This window comes from Anabas testudineus, chromosome 10, assembly GCF_900324465.2.
Source record: "Anabas testudineus chromosome 10, fAnaTes1.2, whole genome shotgun sequence".
Lineage (NCBI taxonomy): Eukaryota > Metazoa > Chordata > Actinopteri > Anabantiformes > Anabantidae > Anabas > Anabas testudineus.
In genome coordinates this window covers 11,722,068-11,735,226 of record NC_046619.1, presented here as the reverse complement: position 1 = coordinate 11,735,226, position 13,159 = coordinate 11,722,068, and the positions used below count along the sequence as shown (strand labels likewise).

Sequence of the window (13,159 nt, the reverse complement as noted above, 5' to 3'; positions counted from 1 at the left end):
CCAGCACAGTGACGTGTATGACTACGGTACCTGATCTTTGAGGGGAGCCACCATCTAGAGCTGTAAGGACCAAATTAATATCCCGCTGTTTTTCACGATCAAGCTCTTTATCAAGAACGAGCTCTACTGAGTTTCCACTAGTGGCCAAAATGAAATGATCATTCTTTTTAAGACTGTACTGCTGAACTGAATTTTGTCCTACATCCACATCGTGCGCCTCCTCTATCACAAAACGAGCTCCCCTGTCTGCAGACTCGCGAATTTCCATATCGATCCTTTCTTCGTTAAACTCTGGTGGGATTATCATTAATATCTTGAATGTGTAGATTGATCCGATGGAGCTCGAGAGGATTCTCCAGGACAAGCTCATGTTTCAGGATGCACGAAGCCTTTTCTCCACAAAGCCCCTCTCGGTCAATCCTGTCGGCAACAACCAGCTCTCCGTTATTCACGTTTATGTCACAGTAACGTTTCTCCGTCTCATCAGTGTCAATGCGGGCTCTTCTGTTGGAGAGAGAGCCCGTTTCCAAGCCGAGATCTTTGGCTAAATTCCCGATAACTGATCCTCGTTTCATTTCCTCAGGAAAAGAATAGCTGATGTCTCCATTTGCGTCGTGCAAGAACAGGAGGAGGAAATAAAACGCGCACGTTTGAAACACGCTTGTTTTACCATCCATCATCAACGACGAGCTGCTAACAGGTTAAAGAATAAAGAGAAAATAGACAGTTTAACCGTAAAACCCGAGAAGAAACTGCGACTACAGGGTGACTGTCACTATCTGAATAGAAGAGCACAGCAACGTGTGTCCGCACCTACGTACAGAAGAATTTAAATGTCTTAAGGTTGGTGTATAGCGCCACCGTGAGTCATATTCACCAAAAACAATAATATAAAAAATAAATGTAAATTTTACTTATTTGTCACAGACTGAAAATATACCTGTAGTATTATTAGTTTTATGCACTTTCTTGTATTAAGTAACTGTTTAATCACTTATTTAAAATGTATTTCTTCTAACTTTTTTTGTTAAGTGAATCCCTGTGTTAAATATTACGTCATTGATATCAACAACTTTGTTAAATGACACAGAATCAATATATGTTAGACTACAAACTTCAAATGTTTATACTGCAAAAAACAACAGCTGTTGCCTAAGATGCTTTACAAACTAATAAAAACTGCAAAAGAAGCCAGAAAGAGGAACTTATTGCCACCTTGCGCTCTGATTTGTTCTCATCTTTTTATTTTATTTTATAAGAAAAGGCCTGGCATCACAGCAACTTACATTATTATGCAAATGCTTTAGAGATGAGTTCAAAACCTTGTATGAAAGCAGTTTTCAACAAAATCCGCTGGCATTTAATAAGAACTATGCTTGCAATGCTGTGCTATTATGCTTTAAAAAGTACTAAAGAAGAGTAAACAGTATGTCTTTTAACCAACAACTCAAAGTGAAGATCACTACACTCCAGTCTGTATCTACTGTATGTAGTCCTAGTAGAGAAACCTTTACACAAGAACAGAAATACAAGATAGTTTGTTACCAAGTTAAGCAGGTCAACAGCAGAAGTGTTAGATTTAACACTAACAAATAGATATTCAAACACTAATCCTGGCAGCATAGATTTGTAGTTATGACCACACATCAGACCCAATCAGTCCACACAGGGAAAACAAGCATGACAATTGTTACTAATATCTGTGTACCAAGAAAATAATTTGGGTCATGTGAAAAGAAGATAACGTTATTCTGACAGCATCTTCTATCTAGACTGCAACTGGTCTTTAACACAGGTCCAAGTGAGGACCATTTCAATTAAAAACATATTTTCTCTCTAAACATATTAGCTCTATTTTACAGTTATAGACCTTAGAGAACATGCCAACCAAGCAACCACACTCAAACAAAAACAAGCCTCAATTACACACCTAGCAAAGCCTAAAGGAGTGCATTCAAATGTATGAAAATATACAAGTTATGCCATCAATCTAAACAACCGCCATTAGTTAAAATAAATGATTCTGTTTATTATGTTGTCATCGTAATATAAACTCTTCAGTTTAAATCAAATTAAGACATGTGGCAGACATTTCAAACTGATGCAACATACAAGTGAAGTATAATCTAGGCCACAGTGGATCAATGAGAGCCATCAAGACATGTCACAAAATTGAGTTTAAAATTACACATGCCACAAGGTTAGTTGTCTGAGAGACAGAGAGAGAGATGTTTAAAAGACAAATTTAGCACAAGAGTCCATCCATCCATTACCCTAACCCCTCGTCCTCTCAATGGGGGCAGAGAGTATGCTGGAGCCCATCCCAGCTGTCACTGTGCGAGAGGCAGGGTATCTGTTTATACATATAGAGACAGACAACCATGCACACTCACACCTAATCACGAATGAACCTAACATGCATTGCTTTGGATGACAGGAGAAGCCAGAGTACTCGGATTACCCAGAGAAGACATGTAAGAGAACATGCAACACCACAAAGAAAGGCACCTGGATGACCCATGAATTTAAACCTGGGTCATTCTTGCTGTGAGGCAACAACGCTAACCACTACAGCCCCAAGTTGCATGTGTATCCCAGATTCAAGATTATATAGCATGCATTGCAGATAGCATGTACTGTATGACCACAGATTTTGTTTGTGCTATCATGATCATGTGAATGTGAAAAATGCTTTAAAAAGTTAGCATTATAATAATATAACCTCTAAATTGGTGCCAAATCTTCTTAAAATACTGCCCAAACTTAAAAAGGACCTAATCCAACCAAATGCAAGGTAGAAATATATCCGTTTCAGCTGCTTTTGGCTTGTATATTGAAGTAGTAATAGTTCAAAGCAGGTTCAGAATACACACACACACACACACACACACACACACACACACACACACACACACACACACACACACACACACACACACACACACACACACACACACACACACACACACACACACAGCGTAATATAAGAAACTAACTACACAAGACCAATTCAAACTTGACTGTCTGAGAACATGGCTACTAATAAACAACAAGAGCACATGGCTAATTATCATACACTGCCGGCATATTGAACGCTCTTTGCTTTTTACTGCTGCACACGACGGAGGTTTGCATGTTACATGTGTCTATTTACAACAACATTAGCTCACATACCAGTAACGTCCCTGCTGTTAGTCACAGTGATGAAGCATCCAGTCCTTAAATCGGTCATAGAATTTGTGTTTTCCTTTTAAGACCTTTCCAATTTGGCAGGTAAACTTTCACTGTCTACTCTCATCCGGCGCTTCTCTGCCATAGCAGGAAACTGCGCTCCCGCTGCCCTCTCTACTTCCTGTCAGCACCTCCCTTCTTCTCAATCAATAGTTCCTCCTTTGATTTTCTTAAAAATGCTCCTTTTATTTACCCCTTTTCTAGTGAAACACCACACTTCTCCAAGTTCAACTTTACAGTACAAATACAATAAACAAACAAAACAAAATTAAAAACGTCTTGACAGAAATTAGCCAATTGAAATTGTACCTCTGAACACTCTAATTCTCCAAATGCTTCAGCAAAAGCTGATGAACTTATACACACAATAAAAACATTATATCAAATGTTCCTGATTTCTACATGAGAATACGTTTTACAACTGGAGGTTGGTTTCAATTTTACTATAACCAAAAGAATATCTAAAATAAACTCTAACCTAAACAAAGATCATTTACGACTAACTACAAAATAAGTAAACATAAGAAAACATGTTTGAAAAAGGATTAACAAACGTGTGCATAGATATATTTTTCAGCTATTATGACATTTCGTTCAACTTCCTTACAATGCAAGTAAACTAATGTCCTAAATCGAAGAACAAAAAACTAGAAAAGTATTCTTTTAAAAACATCAAAACATTCAGGACTGAAACTATACAAACTTTATGAAGGACAATTGAATTAAACCTGAGCCAAAGAAAAAAGGAACACATAGCAAAAGACAAATGTCAATGGGCCAAAGATACGTTAAACAATCAATTTTCAGCACCAAGGAAAAAAACATTTAAACGTTATCCTGCTCAAAACTGTGACAAGAAACTAAAAACACTCCAGTTAATACGGTGATAAAGGCTGTGGGATTGTGTGTGATGTACATTAAAAACGTTAATCAGATCTGAGATACGTGACATGACAAGCGCCTACCTCAGGAGAACTGTTACTATCTCCAAACACTTCAGCAAAGTCTGATGGACTTTTCCTCAGAGTCTGGTCAGCAGGCAGTGTGTTGTCATTATAAGATGATACGAACTTAAAGTCACTGGTTCGAGATCCTGTTGTCAGGTATGCGTCATAGTTGTAAGTGCTGCGTAAAGTTCCTGTGCCGTCAACATCTGCGTAATTAGGAGGGAGATAAGCGCTGGGGATGGCCACTGCTCCATCAAACAACAGTCTGGGCTTTCTCCTACGACAGTACCTCACACCCAGAATAATGATGATGAAGGTCAGAAAAAACGTGGACACAGACACCAGAGCAATGATCAGATAAGAGGTCAGTTTGGAATTCTTGTCATCATAAGAAATGTCCTTCAGTTCTGGCACCTCAGCCAAGTTATCAGAAATAAGTAAATACATGGAACAGGTGGCAGAGAGAGAGGGCTGTCCGTTATCTTTCACTGACACAATAAGGTTCTGTTTCATGCTGTCAGACTCTGAAATGTCCCGCTGTGTCCTGATCTCTCCGCTGTGGACACCAATAGTGAAAAGGCCCGGATCAGTGGATTTGACTATATGATAGGATAGCCAGGCGTTCTGTCCGGAGTCCGCGTCCACCGCGATCACTTTGGACACCAGAGAGCCTCCGTGTGCAGCTTTGGGGACCAGCTCGGTCATGAACGAGTTGCCCTCCGGGGCGGGGTACAGTATCTGAGGAGAGTTGTCGTTCACATCCGATATGAACACACTGACGGTCACGTTGCTGCTCAGAGGAGGAGAACCGTTGTCTCTGGCCATCACCTGCACTTTAAAACTCCTGAACTGTTCATAATCAAACGACCTCACAGCGTGGATCACCCCCGTGTCTCCGTTAACTGACAGGTACGAGGACACCGGGGCACCGTTCACCTCACCAGGTAACAGAGAATAAATCACTGTACCGTTCTGTCTCCAGTCGGGGTCTCGAGCAGTAACGGAACATAAAGTGGAGCCAGGTTTGTTATTTTCACTCACATATGCGCTGTACGACTGTTCCTCAAACACTGGGGGGTTGTCGTTGATGTCAGCTACAGATAACTGAACAGTTTTAGAGGAGGACAGAGGTGGAGAGCCCTCGTCAGTGGCGCTGATTGTGATGTTGTAATCAGACACTAGTTCTCGGTCCAGTTGTCCTGTGGTCACCAGAGAATAATAGTTTTTAATAGAAGGAACTAACTTAAAGGGGACATTTTGCTGAATGGAGCAGCGGACCTGTCTGTTATTGTCAGAGTCTCTGTCCTGTACATTAATGATGCCCACCTCTGTACCAGGTGGGGTGTTTTCTGCTATAGGGTTGGTTAATGATTTCAAATTGACCACAGGGGCGTTGTCATTCACATCACTGATAGAAATGATGGCCTTGGCGTAAGAGGACAACCCTAATCCATCTTTTGCTTTAACTCTAATTTCAAATGATGTCGTGGTTTCATAGTCAACAGTGCCGATTACTCGAATCTGACCTACTTTATGGTCAATACTGAATATGTTCTTCACATCATCTGAAACATGTCCGAAGTCATAGGTCACATCTCCGTTTATTCCCTCGTCTGCATCAGTTGCACTTACAGTGACCACTACAGTATCTACAGGAGAGTTTTCAGGAAGACTGGCTTTATACACGGCCTGGCTAAACACTGGTACATTATCATTAGCATCCAGCACAGTGACGTGTATGACTACGGTACCTGATCTTTGAGGGGAGCCACCATCTAGAGCTGTAAGGACCAAATTAATATCCTGCTCTTTTTCACGATCAAGCTCTTTATCAAGAACCAGCTCTACTGTGTTTCCACTAGTGGCCAAAATGAAATGATCATTCTTTTTAAGACTGTACTGCTGAACTGAATTTTGTCCTACATCCACATCGTGCGCCTCTTCTATCACAAAACGAGCTCCCCTGACTGCAGACTCGCGAATTTCTATATTGACAGTTTCTTCGTTAAACTGTGGTGGATTATCATTAATATCTTGAATGTGTAGATTGATCCGATGGAGCTCGAGAGGATTCTCCAGGACAAGCTCATGTTTCAGGATGCACGAAGCCTTTTCTCCACAAAGCCCCTCTCGGTCAATCCTGTCGGCAACAACCAGCTCTCCGTTATTCACGTTTATGTCACAGTAACGTTTCTCCGTCTCATCAGTGTCAATGCGGGCTCTTCTGTTGGAGAGAGCGCCCGTTTCCAAGCCGAGATCTTTGGCTAAATCCCCAATAACTGATCCTCGTTTCATTTCCTCAGGAAAAGAATAGCTGATGTCTCCATTTGCGTCGTGCAAGAACAGGAGGAGGAAATAAAACGCGCACGTTTGAAACACGCCTGTTTTACCATCCATCATCAACGACGAGCTGCTAACAGGTTAAAGAATAAAGAGAAAATAGACAGTTTAACCGTAAAACCCGAGAAGAAACTGCGATTACAGGGTGACGGTCACTCTCTGGATACAAGAGCACAGCAACGTGTGTCCGCACCTTTGTACAGAAGAATTCAAATGTCTTAAGGTTGGTGTATAGCGCCACCGTGAGTCATATTCAACAATGGCAATTATATAAAAAGAAAGGAAACATTTTAATTTGGTAGCACAACTCTTTTCATTTCCGTTATTTGTGAACGATGAAGCAGCTACTAAAACTATGGTGATGGATGTACAGCTGCAACTATTCACAAGTTTCAAATCAGCAAACTATCAGTCAACATGCAAATCTTCCCATGTGTATTAAACACACTGTTCAAAAAGAATGTCTTTCGCTTTTATAAAATAATTACAAAAACAGTTTTAATGTTATTAGTTCTGTGGTGCAGATGTGATTTTTTTTTGCAGACATTCCTGTCATCTCTTGTAGCAAGCAGTCATTTCTTTTCCTTTGACTTTATAAGATATTTCAACGTTGCAATGCAAATATTTATACAGTTCCACCCTAAACTAAAGTGTAAGATTCAAGTAGACAAACATCCTGTTTCTGCTTTAACATAGAATTATAATCTAGACAACATACTGTATAAACCTTGAGTCCTCATGGCAGGATTCTGTTTTAAGATTAGGAGCTACAACTTTTGGGTTCTTGTTTTAAATATTATTTTTAGTGGCCACAGAATGAAGATATAAGTACTGTGTCTTTAGCTGTATTCAGTACTTTGTTTAATCACTTCTTTAAGTTGTGTTTCTTCTCCCTTTTTTGAAGTGAACCTGTGTGTTTTAAATCTAACTTCATTGATACCAACAAGTTTCTTAAATTACCAACATTACATATTTATACTGCGGAAATCAACAGTTGTTGCCCAACTTGCTTTACAAACCAATAAAAACACTAAAGGAAACCAGAAAGATGGACAAAATACCATCTTGGATTCTGTAAAGAAAGCCTGGCATACACAGAAACCTACAATTCTATGACAATTGAAAGTGGCCTCAAAATCTTGAAGAAATTGAAAAGCAGTTTCCTGCACAATGCCCTAGCACTAAAGAAGAACCTTGCTTCAAAATATTGTGCTTCAAAAAACACCTTTGAAGAAGACCAGAGGTGCAGGATACAGTTTGTAAGTGAGTTACAACAAGACAACAGCAGGTACCTTAGATTTAACACAGATATATAGATATAAAAACAACCAAACTCAAAGAAAAACATGCCAGAATGCCATGACTAACAAAGCCTAATGGACTGCATTCAAATGTAAGAGCTTATACGACTTATTATAATTTAAACAGCCACCAGTAGATCAAGCATATAAGGTAAATTATTCAGTTTACTACATAATGGAAATGTAACATAAATTCCCAAGGCTTTAGTGCAAGTCAATTGTGTCCATTCACATTTATATATGTATCAGACATTTTTACACAAATCAGCATTCAAGCCAAGTACAATCCGTGCCACAGTAGATCAAGGAGAAGCCATCAAAAAGTATTCCAAAAGTCGGTTTGAAATCACACATACCATGTAGCAGAAAATCACAGGATCACATGTTTTTATCTCTATTTTATAGGAGAGAGAGAGAGAGAGAGAGAGAGAGAGAGAGAGAGAGAGAGAGAGAGAGAGAGAGAGTTTTACAAAAACTCTGAGCACAAGAATTACACATTGACATGTACTGTTTGACCACATGGTAATTTTTCTGAAACGATAATCATGTTAATACGGTTTTAAAAGTTGGTAAGTACATTTTGCAAACTTGTATTTGAATATTAATGTACCCTGTAAATAGGATGTAAAGAACCTGTCAAATGTTATCAACAAGGCTAAAGCACACTGGACCCAAACGATCAATCTATTGAGACTTAAAAAGTAAGATTTTCCAGATAAATTATTCATAATTTATTTTAAGAATTAAATGTACCTGAAGTTTTTTTTTTTTTTTTTTTTTTTTTAACATGTCATGCTGTAGTATGTTAGTGAAATGCTTAAGACAAAACATTTGAGGACATTAAATTCATTTTTACTTAAAACCCACAGTCCTCTGTCAAACCTTATGTTGTCCAAACACCTATAACAATAAACCTAAAGATGCAAACTCAGCCACAGTAAATTAGCACGCTATTAATGGTCAAAGATTTGTCTAAATTTGAATACAGAGTAAAGTTTTCTTGAAAATGAAAGGATATATTCATAACACGTCACTCCACTAATCATGTGGTACAGGAAAAAATAATTCTGAACTTCAATAGCTACTTAAAATACACTGTAAGTGTATTGAACACACTTCAGTGAAGTCTAATAAAGTAGATGAGAAGATGTATTTCTATTCACAATAAAAATTCTGTACAACATTTACTTAACTTCTATGTGAAAATAGCTGTAGCTATATTATAAATTTGGTATAGATTTTACTATTAAAAAAGAATATTTGAAATGTTTTATATTTTAAATGAATTTTAAAATACATAAATGATACAAAGCTTACAAGCAACTAAAAAATAAAAAATAAACAAGCAAAAACCTATCCTATGTTTGAAAGACATTAATGTTTTTCGGATATTATAACTTTAAACAAAACCTCCTTTCAAGGCAGGTTACCTAACGTTTCAAATCGAGGGAATGAAAAAACGATTTGTACTGGAACTACACCAGACTCTTCAAATTCAAAGCATTAAAATCATTTCTAAGGACTAACGCAAAAACAAAAAAAATGAATAAAAACAAAATTCATATATCAAAGAGGCGAAGGTGAAAAAAAATATTGAAAATCAATTGCACCGCGGAAAGAGACATGACCAAGATGTTAACAAATATTACCAATATAACCTCCTCAAAAATGTGAAATGCAACCAAGAAGACTCAAATAAGAACCGTGAAGTAGGCTGTATGTTTATTACAGACGATTAGCAGGTCTAGGAAAGGTGACATGAAAAATGCCTACCTCAGGAGAACTGTTACTATCTCCAAATGCATCAGCAAAGTCTGATGGACTTTTCCTCAGAGTCTGGTCAGCAGGCAGTGTGTTGTCATTATAAGATGATACGAACTTAAAGTCACTGGTTCGAGATCCTGTTGTCAGGTATGCGTCATAGTTGTAAGTGCTGCGTAAAGTTCCTGTGCCGTCAACATCTGCGTAATTAGGAGGGAGATAAGCGCTGGGGATGGCCACTGCTCCATCAAACAGCAGTCTGGGCTTTCTCCTGCGACAGAACCTCACACCCAGAATGATGATGATGAAGGTCAGAAAGAACGTGGACACAGACACCAGAGCAATGATCAGATAAGAGGTCAGTTTGGAATTCTTGTCATCATAAGAAATGTCCTTCAGTTCTGGCACCTCAGCCAAGTTATCAGAAATAAGTAAATACATGGAACAGGTGGCAGAGAGAGAGGGCTGTCCGTTATCTTTCACTGACACAATAAGGTTCTGTTTCATGCTGTCAGACTCTGAAATGTCTCGCTGTGTCCTGATCTCTCCGCTGTGGACACCAATAGTGAAAAGACCCGGATCAGTGGATTTGACTATATAATAGGACAGCCAGGCGTTCTGTCCGGAGTCCGCGTCCACCGCGATCACTTTGGACACCAGAGAGCCTCCGTGTGCAGCTTTGGGGACCAGCTCGGTCATGAACGAGTTGCCCTCCGGAGCGGGGTACAGTATCTGAGGAGAGTTGTCGTTCACATCCGATATGAACACACTGACGGTCACGTTGCTGCTCAGAGGAGGAGAACCGTTGTCTCTGGCCATCACCTGCACTTTAAAACTCCTGAACTGTTCATAATCAAACGACCTCACAGCGTGGATCACCCCCGTGTCTCCGTTAACTGACAGGTACGAGGACACCGGGGCACCGTTCACCTCACCAGGTAACAGAGAATAAATCACTGTACCGTTCTGTCTCCAGTCGGGGTCTCGAGCAGTAACGGAACATAAAGTGGAGCCAGGTTTGTTATTTTCACTCACATATGCGCTGTACGACTGTTCCTCAAACACTGGGGGGTTGTCGTTGATGTCAGCTACAGATAACTGAACAGTTTTAGAGGAGGACAGAGGTGGAGAGCCCTCGTCAGTGGCACTGATTGTGATGTTGTAATCAGACACTAGTTCTCGGTCCAGTTGTCCTGTGGTCACCAGAGAATAATAGTTTTTGATAGAAGGAACTAACTTAAAAGGGACATTTTGCTGAATGGAGCAGCGGACCTGTCTGTTATTGTCAGAGTCTCTGTCCTGCACGTTAATGATGCCCACCTCTGTACCAGGTGGGGTGTTCTCTGCTATAGGGTTGGTTAATGATTTCAAATTGACCACAGGGGCGTTGTCATTCACATCACTGATAGAAATGATGGCCTTTGCGTAAGAGGACAACCCTAATCCATCTTTTGCTTTAACTCGAATTTCAAAAGATTTAGTTGTTTCATAGTCAACAGTGCCGATCACTCGAATCTGACCTACTTTAGGGTCAATACTGAATATCTTCTTCACATCCTCTGAAACATGACCAAATTCATAGGTCACATCTCCGTTTATTCCCTCGTCTGCATCAGTTGCACTTACAGTGACCACTACAGTATCTACAGGAGAGTTTTCAGGAAGACTGGCTTTATACACGGCCTGGCTAAACACTGGTACATTATCATTAGCATCCAGCACAGTGACGTGTATGACTACGGTACCTGATCTTTGAGGGGAGCCACCATCTAGAGCTGTAAGGACCAAATTAATATCCTGCTGTTTTTCACGATCAAGCTCTTTATCAAGAACGAGCTCTACTGTGTTTCCACTAGTGGCCAAAATAAAATGATCATTCTTTTGAAGGCTGTACTGCTGAACTGAATTTTGTCCTACATCCACATCGTGCGCCTCTTCTATCACAAAACGAGCTCCCCTGTCTGCAGACTCGTGAATTTCAATACTAATTGTTTCTTCCTTAAACTCTGGTGGGTTATCATTAATATCTTGAATGTGTAGATTGATCCGATGGAGCTCGAGAGGATTCTCCAGGACAAGCTCATGTTTCAGGATGCACGAAGCCTTTTCTCCACAAAGCCCCTCTCGGTCAATCCTGTCGGCAACAACCAGCTCTCCGTTATTCACGTTTATGTCACAGTAACGTTTCTCCGTCTCATCAGTGTCAATGCGAGCTCTTCTGTTGGAGAGAGCGCCCGTTTCCAAGCCGAGATCTTTGGCTAAATTCCCAATAACTGATCCTCGTTTCATTTCTTCTGGAAAAGAATAGCTGATGTCTCCATATGCGACGGGTAAAAAAAGAAGGATGAAGTAAAAGCGGTACGACATGAACGCGACAATTATTGGAGCCATCGTCCAGAGTGAGCTCCTAAGACGCAGAAGAAACGGTGCAAGAAACACAGTTTAACCATGTAACACGAATAGCAACAGCAATTGAACGGGATTAAGTCTAAATGTGAACTGGTCTATGGGCGTAAAACGTCTGTCCACAAAGGCTGAATGAACTGAATCATTTGAAGATTGGTGTATAGCGACACCGTGAGTTAAGTTCAACAATAACACATAACACATTCAAAGTCATGACAAACAAAACAAGCACTGACGTTTGTCAGGTTATAATGATGTAAAACTGAATTCACGAGTGCTGTTACACGTTAATTTCAAATGGTTTCAGATTTCCTGACTCCACAGATACATTTTTATAAAAAAATACGGTATTGAAAAACAGTACAGTGAATGTTTTTAGATAATAGAATGATAAATCATATTGTCTTTAGGTGTAATTCGCTCACAACTGTAATTATATAGTCAACTTCTGATGGTCATCTAAAATAAGTTGTTTATTATCATTTTATGACTTTTACAAAAGTGGACTAAGTTCTAGCCACTGGGGACATATATAAAACTGAAAGGCTTCAGTCAGGACATGTAAATCAGAGCTTGTGATTCCTTGTGAAACCTTTCATAAAAGTTAAATCTGTCTCGGAAATTGGTTATTAGTTTTGGTTTGAAGTATTACATAATTGTATATAGTATATTATAGTTGTTGTTGTGAAGTATAAATGTAATGTAGCTCATGCATTACTAGAAAATCCCTTATACTGGGGCATTACAATATTTAAAATGATGTCTGCATGTTTGTGAACTAGCTTACAATCACACCTTTGTCAGTTTTGTTTTAATGAACATGATTCAGAAGCCGTCTATTAAAACTAAACTGCCTGAATTCAACCAAAGAAAAGTGGGACTGTTTGATTTTTGTTTTGATTTCTTTTTTTCAGTGGTGATTGTCTTAATTCAATATGCTGCAAATGTCAGAAACAAATTGAATCTAATTGCTTAAAACTGTTAACTTCAAACTATGATGTATTTTCTATGACTACATCATTTATAAGAACTTAGTGTGGACATGGTCACATCACAAAGTTTGTAAATAGACAATTTGCCCCCATTTTGTCTGACATTCTACAGTCATCAACTTGTGTTGACAAGAGTTCTTTTGCAAGTTTTGTAAACTTAAAAAGAAATGACATGTATTAA

General features: G+C 39.2%; 1 protein-coding gene across 7 annotated transcripts in view; it reads right to left on the bottom strand.

Annotated features, from left to right (window-relative positions):
- The window catches only part of LOC113160594 (protocadherin gamma-C5-like), a 228,525-nt gene that overhangs the window by 165,651 nt on the left and 49,715 nt on the right, over positions 1–13,159 (bottom strand). The window contains exon 1 of one of the 7 annotated variants that reach the window (XM_026357933.1): positions 9,593–12,030. The exons of 5 other annotated variants lie outside the window; for them this stretch is intronic. In XM_026357933.1, the coding sequence (XP_026213718.1) occupies positions 9,593–11,971 (2,379 nt within the window). In that variant the 5' untranslated portion in view covers positions 11,972–12,030. Of the gene's footprint in view, positions 1–4,196; positions 6,670–9,592; positions 12,031–13,159 lie in introns of those variants that run through there. One more of the 7 variants, XM_026357932.1, reaches the window with a different exon arrangement.